We start from the raw sequence: 22,191 nt of genomic DNA, 5'->3' as shown, positions 1-22,191 counted from the left end.
TTGTGAATACAATATAACATACATGTTACTCCCAGAGAAAGCATGTGTAACTCCAGTGAAATTCGGCTGCTGGGTGTGACGTTACTTTTTTGTTTTTGTTTATTTTCTGAAAATTTTTTTTTCTCCCCACAAAAGTCTGGGTCAGACCTAGAGAATATGTTTTGGTCAAGATAATGCTATAGTCCTTAGTGAACCCTTTTATTTTTTTTAATTAATTTATTTTAATTGGAGGTTAATTACTTCACAATATCGTGGTGGGTTTTGCCAGACATTGACATGTCAGCCATGGGCGTACATGTGTCCCCCTATCCCACACCCCCTCCCACCTCCTTCCCCATCGCATCAGTCTATGACCCTCTGGGTAATCCCAGGGCACCAGTGTTGAGTGCCCTGTTTCACACATCGAACTTGGACTGGTCATCTATTTCGTATATGGTAATATACATGTTTCAGTGCTCTTCTCTCAAATCATCCCACCCCTGGCTTCTCCCACAGGGTCCAAAAGTCTGTTCTTTATGTCTTTCTTGTTGTCTTGCACATAGGGCTGTCATTACCATCTTTTGTTACTTTATATTAACATATAAATACACAAAACTAGTCCCAATGTGAGCTTCAACAAAATTGAGGGGAAAATGTCATGGGTCTCCAAGGTAGGTGAGAATGTTTTAGGCTGATAATATTTCTTCTGGAATGTTACTCTTCCACTGTCCAAAAGAAAAAGTGATGATAAGTAAGAAAGGTGGTTTTGACTGTGCTTTCAACACATCCTGTTCACTGATCACACTCTCACTAAGGCTTTAGAGCTCAATATCTATTTGACATTTTAGTTGATCTTTCAACCCATTGCTTCAAGCCGGTGTCACACAGCCCACTTTTCTGCCGTTAACAAAGTGGAAACAATCAGCCACCCTCTTGCTTATTATTCCCTACCAGCTTTCCACCTGGTGAGCAGCCCCTGACCATGTCTCTGGTGGTAACCTCTCAGATGAACAGAGAGTATAGGAGAATGGTGTTAAAAACAAAACTCAAGTCAGGGAAACTCTTAATTCTTTCATTCAGGCTTGCCACCAAATTGTGCAACTCTGTCTAGGTAAAGGAAGAACGATAGGATCAATTTTTTGTATGTGTGATTACAAAAATACCCAGAATATGACAGGCTATATATCAGACTACCAAAGATTCTAAGCAAGAGTTTTTTTGCCAATAGCACGGCAAAGGGCATCCTTGACCTCTTTGTTCCTTAGAGTGTACACCACAGGATTAAGGAGAGGAGTGAACACTGTGTAGGTCACTGAGATCAGCTGGTCCTGATCCCTCATGTTCTCTGACTTGGGCTTGAGGTAGGCGATAGAGGCACAGCCATAGTGGACAATAACCACAGTGAGGTGGGAGGCGCAGGTGGCAAAGGCCTTCTTCCGGCCCTCGGCAGAAGCGATCTTGAGGATGGTGGAGATGATGAGGATATACGAGATGAAGACCAAAACCATGGGCACCACAATGACGAGTGAGCTGATAAGGAAATTAATTATGTCATGTATAGTGGTGTTGGCACAGGAGAGTTTCATGACCGGGCGGATATCACAGAAATAATGGGCCACCTCTCTGTAACAAAAGGGCAGCCTGAACACAGAAGAAATCTGAATTGTGGCCACAAACAACCCAAGGCTGCAGGCCCCCCATACCAGCTGGGCACACACCCTCTTGTTCATGATGATCATGTACCTCAAGGGGTTGCAGATGGCCACATAGCGGTCATATCCCATCGCTGTGAGCAGAAAGCAGTTGTTGATGGCCAAAGTGATAAAAAAGAACATCTGGGTGGCACAGCCAGCCAAGGAGATGGGTTGGCTCAGACCTATGAGGCTGGACAGCATCCGAGGTACAATGACCAATGTGTACAAAGTCTCTGAAGTGGAAAGCACAGTAAGGAAGAAATACATGGGGGTGTGAAGGTGTCGATCAGTGCTGATAATTGTCACAATGATGACATTGCCAGACAAGGTCAAAAGGTACAAGGTAAGGAAAACCACAAAGAGCGTGAGCTTGTGTTCATGAAAACTGGTAAAACCCTGGAAAATAAATTCCCTCACCCCCGTGTGGTTCTCTGTCTTCATTGATAAATTCCAGGAGACTTAGGACAAGCAGTCAGAACACAGTGCCCAGCGCTCTGAGCGGGAGAACACAAAGGCAAGGAAATAATTAGGATCTGCTCCTGATGGATGCCTGGTTAATGGGGTCTGCTGTTCACCTAAAAGATAGAAAAACACAATCAGGAAACAATTTCACATATGGAGACTCATACAAAAGAATGAATGGAGATGGGATGAGATAGAAGGAAGGAAGGCTGGGTCAAACGTGGAAAAGATTTCCTGGTGTGTTAGAAACGTAATGTTGGGAAAAATGGAGGCTGGAGAAATAGGGAATGTGTAGTTAAATTTGGAAAGATTTTCTTTGGATTACAGTTTCAGATTTTTTTTTTTTAACTTAAATGTTCTAACTTTGCCCACAACTCTTCCTCTGTTGTTTAAGGCATGTTCTCAAGTATCTTCCCTGTTAAGTTGCCAAACAAGACAACGCTATCTGCTCCAACAAGACATAAGTGTTTGCTTTCTCCCTGTCCCACTTGTTTGCATCTTTCATGAACCCTTTTCACAAATTATTCAGCAGCTTCCAATCTGATGGCCCCCGACCCGACCCCCACCCCCGCCACATACACATTTTTGTTAACAAGCCACTTTGCTTTCTTTATTTTCCAAGACTCCTCTTGCCCAGCAAGTCTTCTCAGAACTAAATATGACCTATAGAGCCAAGCTGTCTACAGTGTAGTTCAGTTGCTCAGTGCTGCAATGTAACTGGTTCTCATGGACAATGTGTATTTCTGTGTGTATGCTGCCTTACGTTTGGATTTGGATTTTCACAAGCAGTTTGACTCACTACTAGACTCTGAATTCTCTTTTCTGATGCCTTCAGAATTATAAACAGGTTTCTTAGGGAAACCAGTTTGTACAACTATTTCCTACTGGGGAGTTACTAGGGATCAGAAAGTTTTCATTAATAAAAATGTTTAATAATAATAATATCAATAATAATAGTCCCTTATGTCACTTTTTAGTTTATAGAGAATTTTTACCAATATTATTTAACAGCATAGCAGTCTCATATGTTAGATAAGAATTATCTCCATTTTGCAGGTGGGGAAGCTAAAAACACATAGGATTAGGTGATTCAGCCACAATTATTAACTCCTTAGATCCACACTTTTAATTTTAAAGCCAGTGTAATTTGTTCTGCACCATGAGTGCCTGAGAAACATCAAGATTACAAAGCAGATGAGGAAGAAGATACTTTTGTTTTGCTTTTATTAAAAGTAATTAATGCATTTTCCTCACTCTTAGAATGAGATTATATTAGGAAAAACTTGGAAAAGCTGAAAAACTATGTGAAAACTAGAAAAATTTGGAAGTGTCTAAACAAGAGTCCGAAATGCAGTACTTGGATGAAATCTCAAAAACGACAGAATAATCTCTGTTTGTTTCCAAGGCAAACCATTCAGTATCACAGTAATCCAAGTCTATGCCTCAACCAATAACGCTGAAGAAGCTGAAGTTGAATGGTTCAATGAAGACCTACAAGACCTTTTAGAACTAACACCCACAAAAGATGTCCTTTTCATTATAGGGGACTCGAATGCAAAAGTAGGAAGTCAAGAAACGTCTGGAGTAACAGGCAAATTTGGCCTTGGAATGCGGAATGAAGCAGGGCAAAGACTAACAGAGTTTTGCCAAGAAAATGCACTGGTCATAGCAAACACCCTCTTCCAACAACACAAGAGAAGACTCTACACATGGACATCACCAGATGGTCATCAGATTGATTATATTTTTTGCAGCCAAAGATGGAGAAGCTCTATACAGTCAACAAAAACAAGACCAGGAGCTGACTGTGGCTCAGATCATGAACTCCTTATTACCAAATTCAGACTTAAATTTAAGATAATTAGGGAAAACCACGAAACCATTCAGGTATGGCCTAAAGGAAATCCCTTATGATTATACAGTGGAAGTGGGAAATAGATTTAAGGGCATAGATCTGATAGATAGAGTGCCTGATGAACTATGGACAGAGGTTCATGACATTGTACAGGAGACAGGGATCAAGACCATCCCCATGGAAAAGAAATACAAAAAAGGAAAATGGCTGTCTGGGGAGTCCTTACAAATAGCTGTGCAAAAAAGAGAAGCGAAAAGCAAAGGAGAATAGGAAAGATATAAGCATCTGAATGCAGAGGTCCAAAGAATAGCAAGAAGAGATAAGAAAGCCTTCCTCAGCAATCAATGCAAAAAAATAGAGGGAAACAACAGAATAGGAAAGACTAGAGATCTCTTCAAGAAAATTAGAGATACCAAGGGAACATTTCATGCAAAGATGGGCTCAATAAAGGACAGAAATGGTATGGACCTAACAGAAGCAGAAGATATTAAGAAGAGGTGTAAAGAATACACAGAAGAACTGCACAAAAAAGATCTTCAAGACCAAGATAATCATGATGGTGTGATCACTCACCTAGAGCCAGACATCCTGGAATGTGAAGTCAAGTGGGCCTTAGAAAGCATCACTACGAACAAAGCTAGTGGAGGTGATGGAATTCCAGTTGAGCTATTTCAAGTCCTGAAAGAGGATGTTGTCAAAGTGCTGCACTCAATATGCCAGCAAATTTGGAAAACTCAGCAGTGGCCACAGGACTGGAAAAGGTCAGTTTTCATTCCAATCCCAAAGAAAGACAATGCCAAACAATGCTCAAACTACCACACAGTTTCACTCATCTCACACGTTAGTAAAGTAATGCTCAAAATTCTCCAAGCCAGGCTTCAGCAATACGTGAACCGCGAACTTCCAGATGTTCAAGCTGGTTTTAGAAAAAGCACAGGAACCAGAGATCAAATTGCCAACATATGCTGGATCATCAAAAAACCAAGAGAGTTCCAGAAAAACATCTGTTTCTGCTTTATTGACTATGCCAAAGCCTTTGACTGTGTGGATCACAATAAACTGTGGAAAATTCTGAAAGTGATGGGAATACCAGACCACCTAACCTGCCTCTTGAGAAACCTATATGCAGGTCAGAAAGCAACAGTTAGAACTGGACATGGAACAACAGACTGGTTCCACATAGGAAAAGGAGTACATCAAGGCTGTATATTGTCACCCTGCTTATTTAACTTATATGCAGAGTACATCATGAGAAACGCTGGGCTGGAAAAAGCACAAGCTGGAATCAAGATTACTGGGAGAAATATCAATAACCTCAGATATGCAGATGACACCACCGTTATGGCAGAAAGTGAAGAGGAGCTAAAAAGCCTCTTGATGAAAGTGAAAGAGGAGAGTGAAAAAGTTGGCTTAAAGCTCAACATTCAGAAAACAAAGATCATGGCATCTGGTCCCATCACTTCATGGGAAATAGATGGGGAAACTGTGGAAACAGTGTCAGACTTTATTTTTGGGGGTTCCAATATCACTGCAGATGGTGACTGCAGCCATGAAATTAAAAGACGCTTACTCCTTGGAAGAAAAGTTATGACCAACTTAGATAGCATATTGAAAAGCAGAGACATTACTTTGCCAACAAGGTCCGTCTAGTCAAGGCTATGGTTTTTCCTGTGGTCATGTATGGATGTGAGAGTTGGACTGTGAAGAAAGCTGAGCACTGAAGAATTGATGCTTTTGAACTCTTGAGAGTCCCTTGGACTGCAAGGAGATCCAACCAGTCCATTCTGAAGGAGATCAGCCCTGGAATTTCTTTGGAGGGAATGATACTGAAGCTGAAACTCCAGTACTTTGGCCACCTCATGTGAAGAGTTGACTCATTGGAAAAGACTCTGATGCTGGGAGGGATTGGGGGCAGGAGGAGAAGGGGATGACCAAGGATGAGATGGCTGGATGGCATCACTGCCTCAATGGACGTGAGTCTGAGTGAACTCCGGGCGTTGTTGATGACAGGGAGGCCTGGTGTGCTGTGAATCATGGGGTCGGAAAGAGTCGGACACGACTGAGTGACTGAACTGAACTGAGCTGAACTGAAACAAGGATATGAAATACTAGCATATTAGTGTCAATGCATGTCCATTTTCCTTGGCTTTACATTTCCACTTCCAATTATTTAAGTAAATTATCAGAGATAAGCACCTGGATATACAAAAAGCTTTTATGATATTATTTATAATATAATAATGAATACAAAAAATAATGTATGCTTAAATAAGTTATATCCATCTGCTGGCAACCAAAGAGCCATTATATTTAAAAAAGGGGCTGATATGGAAAGATTCAATAGAAAGATAGATACAGAGATAGACAAATAGATCAAATTTTGTACAAAGGAAAGGAATTAACAAAAGAATGAAACACATTCAACAGCACACATGCTTTTGAAAAAGTCTGAAAGTAAACATAACAAAACATTAAAAATATTTTTTCTGAGTAATGAATTAAATTAATTTTCTTTTTATGTTCTCTATGTAATCAAGATTTTCTTCTTAATTATTCTCTTCTAAACACAAAGCAAATTTGTTAAATTTTTGGCCAAAATGGAACTTTCTAATGAGGCTGCAGAGAGGACTACTGAGAAGAAAGGGGGAAAGCAGTGGGTTAATTTACCGTGGAGAAGAAAAAATTGACAGTATAAAGTACCACTAACTTAAAGTCTCTAAACAGGCATTTTATAGAAATTTGAGCACCCAAAGGTGAAAGGAAATTAACTTCCAGTTTTTAAAGGAAGGCCACAGTTGCTAAAAAGGAAATCTTCCTGAACAGTGCTGGAAATAGTGTAGCAAGTGAGGCAGAATTTAAGGGAATACCAAAAATATTTTAAAAATTAAGAAAACAACACAGTAATCAAGATGAATAAGATTTTAATGCAGTGTTTTAAAAAATGAATGCAAAAATCCATAATGAATGAAATATTAAAATCTGAAATAAACACAGAACCAATTTTGACTCTTGTTATTGTGGGATTCAAGTAGTTAAATGAGGGCAGATTTTGAAAAACAGAAAAATAGAAAAGATTTTCAATAACAGAGAAAATGTAGACCAAATATGTGTTCCTTTTCCACTGAGATGTGGTGATGGGCTAATCCTTAACCACTTCTGTTTAACTGAGATTCATGATGTATTACTGAGCAAGATAAAATTCAAAGCTTATATAACTGGAAAAATCAATCCTACCTATATTAAGGGGCATGAAAGAAAAATAAGCTAGGCTATAAGAGAGTGAAGATTGAATTGAGCTTGTGCATACCTGCAATTCCATCTCCTCCCCCTTTATCCTCTAGGGGGAAATGGGGACAAAAAGAACAGGTGGGTGATGACGCCAGGATGGTAAGGTCGGGATAACTGAAACAAAATGGCAGCCTCCTTCTACAGAATTCACCTCACTGAAAAATGCAACACTCCTAACCACTTTCTGTTTCCTTGGATTCTGGATCTTTTGGCCAAAATATCTCTCCGTGAGAAAATATAAAAATATTTCCTTCTAGAGACATCATCTTCTGCTTAGACCTAACAACCAATCCTAGGCAAGGGGTTAACCGTGTTCATCATCCAAGTCTTTGCTTCCAACTGGAACAAGTTGGAAAAATTCATGTAGCTTCAAGTCCTTCAAATATAACTGAATCATAGGACCTTAGAGTTACGAGATAATTTTAAAAGCACAGCACTCCTCACAAATAGCCGCCAAACTCTGCTTCCAATTATTGCAAATTCATTCTCTTACAAGTTAGCATCCGCCTCTTAAGAAATTAAGTTTACTTAAAGAAATAAAGCTGGGCTTTTCATATTATAAAAATGCTTAAGGCAGAAAAAAAAGCTGTCGGAGTAGAAGGGCATAACTAGAAAAGTTAGTTTTCTGTTTCCTTGCTGTGCATTCTCTGGTCCAGAAGTAAACATAATTTATGTTTGTTTGTTTATTTTACCTGGTTTATTTCTGTCTAGAAAATTTCTATGTTCAATTATGTATATTTCTGTATCATTTCAATTTTGTACAAATGGAACTAGACTGCATATACCAATTTACAGCTAGTTTTTTTCCCCTTAATATCTTGAATATTTTCCATACCAGTACTGTAAATCTATCTTACTCTTTTCCTTTCTAATGGTGCATACTACCTCATTACACAGACCCACATAGATATATGGTCATCAATTCTATTTTTGAATGGTCTTAGTTCTTAGAAAATGTTACTTCCTATTGACTCAATACCTGTCTCCCTGCAACTTACCACATCCATACATTATCCCACCTTCTATTTCCTTTTCAATCTGATAATGTTTTAAATACTTGGAGATCATTGTAATGTCTCAGCTAAATTTCATGTCCTTGAATCCATTACCACAACAAGATGAGCATGAAGAAATATAATATTAATGAACATGAGAATCAATACAACCAAAAAATATTGCAAATCATAGAGGGAAAATAATAATATTTTAGAAAATACACATGGCATTCCATTTTCACTTAGTTCTGCCAACAGCTGCTTGCTGTGCCAAACCTTAGCAATAAGGAAAAAGAGTCACTTTTCAGACAGAGACCTTTAAAAGACATTGAAAGGCTGAATCTATTCAGAGGAAACAGGTGAAAACACCATATATTCAAGAGGTGTTTAAAAGGAAAGCTAAAACCCACAAAGCAAGAAAAACTCAGCTCTTCTAGTATCAAAGCATGTTCAGTCTTTCTGACGTCTCCAACTCTTAGAGAATCTCAAATTATTGCTATGTATTCCTTGAAGTTGGGGACAATGGTCCCTTTGGTTTGAGAAGTGACCCAGGGGGAAAAAATGCAGTCTGTTGAACTCCAGATTTCAGGAGTATTTCCTCCAAGACGAGCAAATCCCTCTACCCCAAGTCTCCTGGGACCATCTGTTTCAAAATCCCTCCAGGGTACTAAGAAGGAAAGGATGAGAGAACCCTAGAGCTTATCTCAAGGGCTTTGTTAGGAACTTGGGTGGTAGATGAGAGAGATGCTCTCATTTGCTTGCTAACTGTTGGGGGATTTTGAAAGTTTCACAGACTAATACTGCATTGATTTTAGTCCAGTAATCCATAGGGTTACTGGATGAGCTTACAAAGAGAAGACCCTAAATTTTAGCTTTTCAGTATTAGAAAGCAGCCAACCTCCTGAAACTTATTCAAATCAGATCATGGCAAGGAGAGGGTTACAGGAGCCGGGGCTTCTCTTGTCCAGTTTCAGCTTACAGTCAATTTCTTAACACCTCACTGACATACATCTAAGCCTAACTCTCCCATTTAGAGAGATCCATCTCTTTGTTTGGAGAGAAGATACTTTCATACCCATTCCTCCTGTTCCCTTTGGTTCATTCTTGGCTTATTCTAGAAAGAGAATGAAACAGCAATAGCTTTCCATTTCAGCAAGTTGAGTTTCTGGGTCACCACGACCTCTTCATTGAGAAGGTCTCTGTACTCTGGCCTGATCTTCCCTCTAACTCACGTGGTAAAAAATCTGCCTGCAATGCAGGAGACCTGGGTTTGATCCCTGGGTCGGGAAGATCCTCTGGAAGAGGGAATGGCAGGCCGCTCCAGTATTCTTGCTTGGAGAACTCCATGGACAGAGGAGCCTGGCGGGCTATGGTCCATGGGGTCGCCAAGAGTCAGACACAACTAGCAACTAACACCACTACTACTATTCCTGTTACCTTCTCAAGCCCCTAGTGAGCCAGGGTGGAATCTTCTTGGCAAATTGTATGTGCATCCATTGAGACACTGAACTCATCTGTACCCTTGGGAGTTGCTTGAGAAGCTCTTTTAGAAAAGAAGGCTGAGTGCTGAAGAGCTGATGCTTTCAAACTGTGGTGCTGGAGAAGACTCTTGAGAGACAGCAAAGAGATCAAATCAGTCAATCCTAAAGGAAATCAATCCTGAATATTCATTGGAAGGACTGATGCTGAAGCTGAAGCTCCAATCCTTTGGCCACCTGATGTGAAGAACTGACTCATTTGAAAAGACCCTGATGCTGGGAAAGATTGAAGGCAGGAGGAGAAGGGGACGACAGAGGATGAGATGGTTGGATGGTTTCACCGACTCGATGGACATGAGTTTGAGCAAACTCTGGATGATAGCGAAAGACAGAGAAGTCTGATGTGCTGCAGTCCATAGAGTTGAAAAGAGTCGGACACGACTGAGCGGCTGAACAACAGCAATGTAAAAGAGAATGGCCGTAAGGATCTTCAACTCTAAGAATTTTCTTTCTAAAATAATTGTATTTTCCCTCTGATTAAAATAGCAATATAGATGTCTAATCACCATATATAAACACAAGAAAGGAAAAATAAGACAATGCAAATTAGTTATGATCTCGAACTTAGAAACACGAACACTGAATTTTTTTCAAACATTTAATTCATTATTTTACCTTTTTGGCCACACGGGGTCTTTATTGCTGCCTGTGGGCTTTCTCCAGTTGTGGAGAGTGGGGGCTACTCTTCATTGTGACGCGCAGGCTTCTCATTACGGTGGCTTTTCTTGTGGAGCATGGGCTCCAGGGCACTCAGGCTTCAGCCGGTGCTGCGCAAGGGCTTAGTAACTGCGACTTGGAGTCTCTAGGGCACAGGCTCAAGAGTTGCGGCACATGAGCTCAGTTGCTCCTCAGCATGTGGGGTCTTCCCAGACCAGGGATCAAACCCTTGTCCCCTGCATTGCAAGATGGATTCTTAACCACTGGACAGGGAAGTCCCACCCCTATACACATTTTGATGACTGGTTTTCAGATTATTTTTCTATGCATTTATATGTTTGTAACTGTTTATACATGTACACTTATGTTTATGGAAAAAAAGAGATGGTTATTATTTTTGTATTATTTTGGACTTCCCCGGTGGCTCAGGTGGTAAAGAACCTGCCTGAAATGCAAGAAGCCCAGGTTCTATCCCTGGGTTGGGAAGATCCTCTGGAGGAGGGAACAGCAACCCACTCCAGTATTCTTTCCTGGAGAATCACCATGGACAGAGGAGCCTGGAGAGTTATAGTTCCTGGGGTCTCAAAGAGTCAAAGATGACTGAATGACTAACACACACAGTATTTTTGTAGCCTGTGCTTCTTTTTAACAACATGAGGTTGTGTTATACATATTCTTTATATGCAGCCTGTTTCTCTCTTAGCAATGTCTTATGAACCTTTCCCATATAAATAGCAATTTTTTTCTACAGTATTATTCTTAAATAGCTATCTTGCCTTCTATCACTGAAGTACTCTATATTATAGTATGGTTTCAAGACTTAAATGAGCATCATGTATTACATGTGGTTGGTAAGTCTTCAAGGTCTTTTTTAGTCTATACCAGGGTTTCTAACCAGAAGTACTGTTGATGTTTTAAGCCTCATAATTCTTTGTTGCTTTTTGGGGAGGGGAAAGGGGCATGAGGGGGGAGGCCATCGCTGTGTAAGGTTAAAAGTGTTTAGTAGCTTCCCTGTCCTCTACCTACCGCTTGCTAGTATCATCACTTCTCCCTCCCCTACATTCAGTTCAGTTTAGTTCAGTTCAGTTGCTCAGTCGTGTGCGACTCTTTGCGATCCCATGAATCACAGCATGCCAGGCCTCCCTGTCCATCACCAACTCCCAGAGTTCACTCAAACTCATGTCCATCGAGTCAGTGACGCCATCCAGCCATCTCATCCTCTGTCGTCCCCTTCTCCTCCTGCCCCCAATCCCTCCCAGCATCAAAGTTTTTTCCAATGAGTCAACTCTTCTCATGAGGTGGCCAAAGTACTGGAGTTTCAGCTTTAGCATCATTCCTTCCAAAGAAATCCCAGGGCTGATCTTCAGAATGGACTGGTTGGATCTCCTTGCAGTCCAAGGGACTCTCAAGGGTCTTCTCCAACACCACAGTTCAAAAGCATCAATTCTTCGGTGCTCAGCTTTCTTCATAGTCCAGCTCTCACATCCATACATGACCACTGGAAAAACCATTGGAGAAAACCAAAAAATGTTTCTAAATATTGTCAAATATCCCCTGGGGGTAAAATCATCCTCTTTTGAATATCTTTGATCTGCAGCATTCTGCCATTCTCCTCCCCACCACCCAAATCTTTTTCCATTTCATTGACAGGTGTAAAAACCAGGTCAAAACTTCACTTTTGGATATCAATTTACTCATTGTATCATTTAATTTGTTCTTCTATATCCTGTGTTTTTTGCAGATTAAAAGTCAGTTCTAAAGTTTTAATTAGAGGTAAGTTCAATTTATTAAACTATATTAAACATATGTACTATAAAATGTATTATACTACATTAAACCATATGTAGTTAGATATAGCTGTGCAAGATTATATAATATATATTAAAATCTTGTACCATATCAAGTAGGATTATCAAATTTAACACATCCATATACAAATGCATGCTTGTGTTTAACATTTTGTGACCTTATGGACAGTAGTCCACCAGGCTCTTCTTTCCTTGGTATTTTCCAGTAAAACATACACAAGACACCTAGTTAAATGTTAATTCTAAATAAACAACAAGTAACTTTTGTAGGATAAGAATATCCCAAATATATCATGGGTCATATTTATATTAAAAATTATTATTTATCTGAAAATCAACTTTTACTCAGCATCCCATAGTTTATCTGGCAACCCTCATCAGGAGGCATATATTGTTTGATTATACTACTCTCAGCAATGTGAAATTGATCAGTGTTTCAGGGAGCAACAGTCTGATGCTCTATTCAAATTGATCCCATCAATTTTTTATCATTTCATCTTTAATGACTTTTGGCTAAATCAATTTTTTATTAGGGGATGAAAACAATGCTTTTCTAATCAAGTCAAGTCATTTCTTCTACATTTATTCCATATACTTTTTTTTTGTATAGAAGTTTATTTCATCAATTAGGCCAAGAGTACAAGGTAGAACAGAGTATAGTCAAAATTCAAACTGGGTCCTCTATTTCTGAGTCTAGTGGGCATTCCATTACATCCAGGGAAAAAATACCATTCACTTTTGATTTGTTGGTGATATATGACTACAAATAGTCACAATCCAGGAAGCCTATGTCTCATAATTAGTGGAGATGTAAGATGGCAGAGATATAGCATGGAGTGGGAGTGGTGCTTGCAAACTGAAGCAAATTCAGAAAAAAGTTCTCTAAGTGGGAGAAAAAAAATCTAGAAATAAGGGGTAAATGATGGCATTTGAAGGAAAGAGAGTGATGGATAATTTAAAGAATCTGGCATTTTTTATTTTCTTTTCATTCTGGCCATACAATCTGAGTAACACATTTCAAACTAGTCCACATAGTCAAGTACATATCCATGGATGTACTACAGACAGTCAAATTGCTTGTGGTTTCTGAAAGGTCTGGGCTTCTCTGGTGGCTCAAGCAATATAGAACCCGCCTGCAATGTAAGAGGCCCAGGTTTAATCCCTGGGTCAGGAAGATCCCCTGGAGAAGGGAATGGCTACCCACTGCAGTATTCATATATCTCAATAGGGCTGGCAGGACATCTGTTATAAAAGAAAATATTCTATGATACTAATTACCATAGGAATTCATTTAAGAGTATGTCAAAGAGATGCAAGAGATTAGTGATTCCATGAAAGATGAACAACCAGAGATAAAAGAGTTGTCTAGAATGTCTTTAGTACTTTTCCAGAGATTTTTTTTTTAAAGCAATTATCTCTAAGAAAGAAGAGGATAATTTATCAGGTTGCAACATCATTATAGAAAAAATTAATGAGTTAATTGCTCATTTATATCTCAAATAAATATTTATTGAAAATCTAAACATGCTCTGCATCATGCTAAGCACAAGGTAAAAAGAACAATCAATCAAACACATACATAGTATGTGACGCGAAACAAGACAATGCAATTCATATACAGTTTGACACATGCTTTGATAAGGTAAGAACAGAGTATTACAGGAACAATAAGTAACCTTCTGATGTGCATTTTAATATACTAAATTACTTATATCCACCAGGGAAGCAAAAGCCACTTGGAGATGACTGACCTGAATTAATAACCATCAAAAATGAATGAATTGGCATTTTGAATTATCTTGTGAGTTTGAATAACGTCTCAGAGATTGGTCAGTTTTAGTGAGTTGACCATTGAGATTTGGGGCTTGTGTGGCTGAGACAGACTCTGGATGATGGGGGCTACACCAAGGTTTTCCTAATTACCAAATGCTGTTTTTGCTTCTTCCCTTACTTGATAACTCTGATCCATTCAACACTGCTTGCTAATTATACCTTATCTTGAAATTTTCTTCCGCGTTCATTCTGTGATACCATTACTATCTCTTGGCCTTTCTAAATTTAAAGAGAAGCTTACCATTTAGCATATGGGTGATTTAGCATACGGGCCTCCCTGGTGGCTCAGACAGTGAAGAATACACCTGTAATACAGGAGACCTGGGTTCGATTCCTGGGTTGGGGAGATCCCCTGGAGAAGGGCATGGCAACCCACTCCAGGTTTCTTGCCTGGAGAACCCCCACGGATAGAGGAGCCTGGCGGGCTTCAGTCCATGGGGTCACAAAGAGTTAGACACGACTGAGTGACTAAGCACTGTACTTGTATGTGTCCATCTGTTTTACAGAGGGGACAGTGAATGCCTTTTACTCTAGTGAGCCAGTGAACTTGGGGTTGTTAAGAGAGATTCTACTGCACTCTTTTCATTTCAGTATGTGATTAACCTAAATATCGAAATTAACCACCTACTCAGTCACATCACTCTGATTTAATTCTCTGCCTGGTATGTTTTTGTTCATTTCTTTATTCATTTCATCACTCTTTCTCCCATATTGAGTTATGAGTCCCTAAGAGCTCTCAGTCTCTCATCCTTTTCTCAGTCCTAAACCTTCAGCCAAAACAAACAAGCAAACAAACAGAACCCCATAATTTAGCTCTGTGTTTGCCACTGATGAATGGCTTAGATATAAAACTTGCACAAACCGTGCTTTGATGTTCAGATTTCTCAATCCTTAAAATAAAGACATTTAAATTTTCTCTAAAGTATTTTCCTATTTTAAAACTTTGATATTTTTCTGTACTTTGGGACTTCGGATAAAAACTGATGTGTGCTGGTGTGCTCAGTCATTTCTGACTCTTTGCAACCCTATGGACTGTAGCCTGCCAGGCTCCTCTGTCCTTGGAATTTTTCAAGTAATAATACTGGAGTAGGTTGTCATTTCCTCCTTTAGGGGATCTTCCCGACCAGGGATCAAACTCACATCTCCTACATCGGCAGCCAGGTTCTTTTACCACTGCACCATTTGGGAAGCCCCACTGATAGGAAATTGAAAATACCATTTATCTCTTCTTCAAGTCACTTCTAACTGATGTCCCATGGTTATCATCAATCCCACCATCCTTTCAGTATTCTGCTTTAAACTCCTTTCTTTCTTCGATTTCTTTCAAATCTACCACCACCTCCTGTGGCTTTTTCTTTTCACCTATGCCAGCTTTGAGACAGTATCATAGAAGGCAAGGTTACTATCCTGAACTATCAACCTAGCAGACCAGGCGGGGGAATGAAGGACTCATCAACCAGGCAGCGGGAATCACTGCTCTTTGGGAACCGCCACAGGGCCACACCGTTCCAGTGACTTATCTTCTTGAACTCCTACAATCCTAATTGCCAAAAAAGGCTCAGATGTTAGAAGTGGAGGAGACCTTACAGTTCATGCAGTCCAACCTTTACATTTCATAGACACAACTTTTTGGAAAGAAGTCTCAACTTGTGAGGTATAATCATAAAATTAATTTTTTTCAAAAACCCCTACTGCAGCCCCACGCCTGCTGGGCAGCAGGCTCCCGTGATGACATCGTAGACCAATTTAATAAACTTCTAATCTGTTTTTTTGTTATTAAATTATATCATTGGAGTTATTAAACACACTCCTCCTATTTCCAAAATTTATATTTTCTTTGAAATTCTCTCCAGTCTCCATCAGCCCCTACCCTTCCACCTTTCCCCAAGCATAGAATAGGCTTATGGCTCCAGTGTCTTGAGATGTACTAGGAAGTGAAGGGTGGTGACCACACAGTCCCCTTTCCTCCCAACATCATCGCCTTCCTTCCTGAAACGTGAGAAGAGAGAATGGAGAATGAAAAGCAATTATCCACAGTGTATTAGCTACCAGCTCCTTGTTTTGTTGTTGCTGCTATTCCTGAAATGAACGCCACCCTATAAATGGAGGTGCGGATACAGTAATGTCCCCTTTTCATTAGTTGTCACTATTTTTTTTTTAGCATTGTTGATTTTTCTTTTTCCTTTGTCAGTTATTCAAAAGTAGGTGTTCTCGCAGGAGTACCTCTAGACTTTCCAGAAGGACCTGTGTTCATTGATCTGCATAGTTCCAATTATCCATCTAGCAAGGTTCAATCTGCTTCAGCTTTCAATACAGGCAGCCTACTCCACAGCCTCTTGCTATTGGAGTCCCCCTCAGCCTCTTGTTATCAGAGGAAGACAGGTAAGATAGCATGCCTCTACTGCCTTCTGTTTTTCTCACCTAACCCCTGGGACCTTTGCTTAGCTTTGCCACACAGAATGTTGACAATAAGGAGTAACTCCTAGCACAACCCCTCTCAGGTTCATCACTTCTTTTTGGACTTTTCCTATAAGCTCTAGCAACATTAGACGCTCTTTCAGAATAATGCCTCGTAAGCCTTAAGGCAAAAGATGACCATGAGTTCTCAATTTTTTGGAGGTAGAAGGAATGATTCAATAATCCCAGATGTGGTGGGAAAAGTGTTTGAGCACCGTGTTGAATGCCTTCCTTCCTTCCACATTTTAAAGAACCTAGCTCTTCAAATCTCTAAGCTTCAAATCCTGGCTCTGTCATTCAATAGTTGTATGATCTTTCTACTTCATGGAAATCAGGATGCTAAGGGTATCCACTTCATAGGGTTCCTGTGAGTATTAATTGGGTTAAATCACTCTGATATAGAGTAAGTTCTCAGTAAATGTTAATAGTAAATGTTAAAAGTTTATTATTTTTATTGAAACACATTGTAATTTTTCCTTTTTTATTTCTGTTTGTGGAAATCAAGATTTTGACAAAGTCAAATGTGGTTATGTTTCTGAACCCAGGTCTGGCTGTTTGCTGGTTGATAGCCAGTTCTCGAGGGACGGGGGTTAGGAGGAAAGGAAAGGTAGCTTTATTTCAGATGCTGGCAACTGGGAGAGAAGGTGGACTTGTGTCTGAGGGTCAGCTTCCAATTGCTGCTCAGGGGGCAGAAGTTTTTAAAGGGGAGTTTCAGGGTTGTATGGGAGGAGGGAGGGGGCAGGATGGCACAGGCAGTTCCGACAGTCATTTTGGTATCAGTGATGTGGTAGTCTGGCCAGCATCCTCTTTAGTTGTTTTGAGGACTGTGAACCTCTAGTTTCAGCATTTGTTCCCGCTTCTTGGGGACAGTTCTCAGAACTGCGTGAAGCGGAGTGGCTTATGTCACAGCTTTTGTCTGGTCAACATGTAATCAACCTCTTATCATGCAGTCACCTTCTTCCACCTGGTGAGGCGGCTTCAATGTCTAAAAAGCAGCTCACAAGATACAGCTCAGAATATTATCTATGACTCTTGAGAAGTAACTACAGGTCTTTGGCTCTGCTTGGTGACTAAACCATTGTTTTGTCTTGTGTAAAGGTTTAGAGTGTGTGGCATAACTGAGTTCTAGGGCGAAGGTTGTGCTTATAGGTAGAGGGACCTACATTTTTTGCATCTTTGATCCTGCACAGTGTTCAGTAGGTTGCTATAATGTAATAGCTGCTGAACAAGTCAAGAAATACAGTTTCTGTGATACAGTAGATGTTTCTGCAATGCAAATATTCCACATACTATTGGTAAACCAAGGATAATGTCAGTATAATGTGGGAGTTAGTTCATAATAGATTTTTCTGAGCATGTTAATTTTTTATTATTATCAAGGAATAGTAGCTGAACATAGATCTTATTAGCACACTGAAACACAGCAATGAACAGAATACCCTACACAAAAGTCATTCACTTAAAGGTTTTCTTCCTGGCTTAGCTTTACCGCATGTCTGTCTCGAGACTGTTCTTACATAGTTTTCTCTGGCTTGCATGCATTTTCTCCCTGTGACATTCTTCCATCAACCTACCTTTATCTTTGAAGAAGATCAAACCCTATGTCTACTGTTGATTTTATTCACTTAATTAGAAATTTAACATATCCTTTTAACCATTTAATTTATTTAGTAGAAATGCTAATGTTTTTGTTAGTGCTCCGGTTATAGGATTTGAATGATCTGCCACAATATTCTTCCCCCAAAAGACTTGTTATTTTTAGTGTGTGTTTTTGCAGAATGCAAGGACTTTTAAAAATAAATGCATATGACGTTAAAGTAGAAACACCTGTGTTGTGTTCAGACCTTTTAATTGAATTGAAAGAGTGACACCATTTCTCCCTTTTTGTCCATTCAAGGACTTAAGTCTTTCAACTATTTAACTTTGTCTTCCCTCGTTACCTGCCCTGCTTCCTATCAGCTAACAAATATCTAGCCTCTCCTATAAAATCCAAAAAGCAAAGGTATCACTTTGTTAACAAAGGTCCATATAGTCAAGGCTATGGTCTTTCAACATTCAGAAAACGAAGATCATGGCATCTGGTCCCATCACTTCATGGGAAATAGATGGAGAAACAGTGGAAACAGTGTCAGACTTTATTTTGGGGGGCTCCAAAATCACTGCAGATGGTGACTGCAGCCATGAAATTAAAAGACACTTACTCCTTGGAAGGAAAGTTATAACCAACCTAGATAGCATATTGAAAAGCAGAGACATTACTTTGCCAACAAAGGTCCGTCTAGTCAAGGCTATGGTTTTTCCAGTGGTCACGTATAGATGTGAGAGTGGGACTGTGAAGAAAGCTGAGCGCTGAAGAATTGATGCTTTTGAACTGTGGTGTTGGAGAAGACTCTTGAGAGTCCCTTGGACTGCAAGGAGATCCAACCAGTCCATTCTGAAGGAGATCAGCCCTGGGATTTCTTTGGAGGGAATGATGCTAAAGCTGAAACTCCAGTACTTTGGCCACCTCATGTGAAGAGTTGACTCATTGGAAAAGACTCTGATGCTGGGAGGGATTGGGGGCAGGAGGAGAAGGGGACGACAGAGGATGAGATGGCTGGATGGCATCACTGAGTCGATGGACATGAGTGAGTGAACTCTGGGAGTTGGTGATGGACAGGGAGGCCTGGCGTGCTGCGATTCATGGGGTCGCAAAGAGTCGGATACGACTGAGCGACTGAACTGAACTGGACTGAATGGTCTTTCCAGCAGTCATGTAGGGTTGTGGGAGCTGGACTATAAAGAAGGCAGAGGTCAAAGAATTGGTGCTTTTGAACTGTGGTGTTGGAGAAGACTCTTGAAAGTCCCTTGGACAGCAAGGTGATCAAACCAGTCAATCTTAAAGAAACCAATGTCAACATTGATTCCAACATACACATTGGAAGGACTGATGCTGAAGCTGAAGCTCCAATACTTTGGCTGATTCATTGGAAAAGACCCTTCTGCTGGGAAAGATCGAAGGCAGGAGGAGAAGAGGGCAACAGAGGATGAGATGGTTGGATGGCATCACCAATGCAATGGACATGATGAACTTCAGCAAACTCTGGGAAATAGTGAGGGACAAGGAAGGCTGGCATGCTACAGTCCATGGGGTTGCGAAGAGTCAGACATGACTGAACAAAAACAACATAAAAACCAAACCCTCTCTCAATCCCACATCCTCTTACATCACCATTCCACAGCAAAACACAGAAAGTGTTCTACACATGGTGTCTCTACATTCTCACTTATTTACTTTTCAACATCCTTCAACCTTTCTTCTGATCTACTAATCCACTGAAACTGCTGTTGTTAAGATCCCCAAATTTTCCATATTGCTAAATCCAAAGAACAATTTTATTCTCTTATTTTACCTCTCAACAAGATTCTATAATCAATCATTTCCACTAGAACTATATTCTTCAGTTTTAGTGACTGAGATTGAATTCCCTGAGATGTATCCCACTTTCCTGGCTGTTCGTTCTAGTCTCTTTTCTGGCTCTTCCCATTCTATCTCTCTTCTAAATATTGGGATTCTTTATGCTTTGTCCTGGAATCATCTTTGTTTTCTAGCTACTCTTCCTCTCTCCTTAACTGACCTCATCTTATTCCCAGTGGCTTTATAAATTTGCCAATGATTTTCAAATTTATGTCTCTAGTCCTCACATTGCTTCTCAGCATAAACACTTTGATATCACAAAGACACTTCAAACTACAATATCCCCAAACCAGAAGACTCGATTTTCCTCCTAAATCTGGTACTTTCTCAGATTTTACCATATAATAAATGGTATCAACATTTACCCAATGATTACAGCTGAAAACTCAGGAATCGTATTTTATTCTTTCTGCACTTTCCAATCTATCAGCAGGTGCTGGAAGAGATCATATGTTTCTGTAACATTTGTAAAAGTAATATATTTTAGCTACATTTGGATAAGACCACTGTCTTCTCCCCATCAGACTTCCCTCTGTCATACTTTTTTTTTTATTGGCAGCATGAGAGTAGCTGCAGAAAGCTTTTGGAATACAGACAAGACGAACTTGAGTTGAGGATGTGTTTAATTCTGGTTCAGTGTAATAGGTGCAACATGGTTCATAGTCACTTCCAGGTATGGGAAAGTACCTCAAGCCAGCCTGGAGTAGAAATGGCTATCAAAAAAACTCCACCAAGGGCCAGGTGTCCTGACTTCAGGACAGCAAAGGTGGAGGGGCAAAGGTCATGATGCAGCTTGAATGCATCCTCCAGTATTTGACACTGGAAATTTGTGGGCGGTGAAGGAAGACAAGGTTGAAATATCTGGAGTCAGATGTTAATCTTGTCAAAATATTTTTCTTAGCATCAGATGTGTGTAAAATTGTAGGCAGAGGATTTGGTTCATTCCCCCATCTAGTGAAAATGGAAGTTATCTCCTATCAGGAATCTACTCAATAATGTAGAATACACAATTATAGGCACACTGTGATGATTTTGTCTTTTTTTGATGGGGATAAAGCAGTATAGAATTAATCATAATTTCTGTATGTGTAAAGCTCAAACCTGCAGCAGTACTACAAAGAGTGGAACTACTGATGTGAATGGTGTGAAAGAAAAAGGAAAATGGAGTCACTATTGCTAAAACAGTTTTCTCAGATGGAGTCAGGAAGCCACTGAGGAAGTGAGGCTTATGCCTGTCTCAGTCTGAATGGATTCTATCATTTTGCCCTATTGTCCTCTCAAGATACTTATTGAACCCCTGCTCTAAAACAGCATGTGATTCTGTAAGCACAAATATTGCCTGACTTGCTTCAGAGTCAGTCACAATTCTTGCTAGACAATTTAGCACCATTGTAGTTTTTATCTTTACAAGCCCCTGACTCTTTCTCTTCCCTGGAACACTCCTTAGGTTCTACCCAAATCTCTGTCTCCAGAATCACGATTCTCAACCCCAAATAAAGCTCTTTTCCTGTGTAAACTTAATATTAATTATTGCTTGGCAACCACATTTTCCATGCACCTCAACTAGCAATAATACAAAATAAGTGCAGATCAGTGATGCTGAAGAATGAATTATATTTCTAGTTTATCTTGTAGAGAAGCAAAAATTGCTACCCCCAAATATGTCTCTTTGGCAGATTAAGTATTTTAAGTTGGTTATTTTCTAGTAGAAAACAGCGGGGGGCGGGGGGGGGCGGAATCTGAAAACCAAGTAGAAGTTAATCTTTTGTAGGAAACGTTTTTAAGGGAAATCTCCATCCGAAAGTCTGTCTCCCTCTCTGAAACAGGAAGAAGAGGATGACAAAATCTCTAGAGATTCTTATTAAGGGAGAAGGCACAGACTTAAACCTGCATAACAATCTTACCCTTTTTTACTGTGCTTTTCCAGGTAACCTTCCACAGTTGACTCTCTACACCCTCCACAACCTTTTTTGTCTTTAGCTGAGGGTGGTATTTTAGGTGAGGGCTTTTGCCCTTTTCATGAGTTTCTCAGTTCTCCTGAGTTCCTCCCGTGTCTACATAATATTAAACTTTTGTTTGATTTTCTCCTATTAATCTCTCTCATGTCAATTTATTTCTTAGCCCAGCCTGAAAACCAAGAAAGGTAGAGGAAAATTTCTTCTTTCCCA

General features: G+C 39.9%; 1 protein-coding gene across 1 annotated transcript; it reads right to left on the bottom strand.

The window, feature by feature from the left end:
• Positions 1–1,181: 1,181 nt before the first annotated feature.
• LOC120855609 (olfactory receptor 10J1-like) lies at positions 1,182–2,114 on the bottom strand. The gene has a single exon (XM_040230152.1). The coding sequence runs from the start codon at positions 2,112–2,114 to the stop codon at positions 1,182–1,184; it is 933 nt and encodes a 310-aa protein (XP_040086086.1).
• Between the last annotated feature and the right edge of the window lie 20,077 nt (positions 2,115–22,191).

The sequence above is a fragment of the Oryx dammah genome, unplaced genomic scaffold (assembly GCF_014754425.2).
Source record: "Oryx dammah isolate SB20612 unplaced genomic scaffold, SCBI_Odam_1.1 HiC_scaffold_28, whole genome shotgun sequence".
Lineage (NCBI taxonomy): Eukaryota > Metazoa > Chordata > Mammalia > Artiodactyla > Bovidae > Oryx > Oryx dammah.
Note: the sequence above shows the minus strand (reverse complement) of the source record. Positions and strands in the feature narration are given on the sequence as shown.

Bases quoted from the DNA above. Each gene is read 5' to 3' on its own strand.
- LOC120855609 (XM_040230152.1), bottom strand. From the start codon at position 2,114: ATGAAGACAGAGAACCACACGGGGGTGAGGGAATTTATTTTCCAGGGT.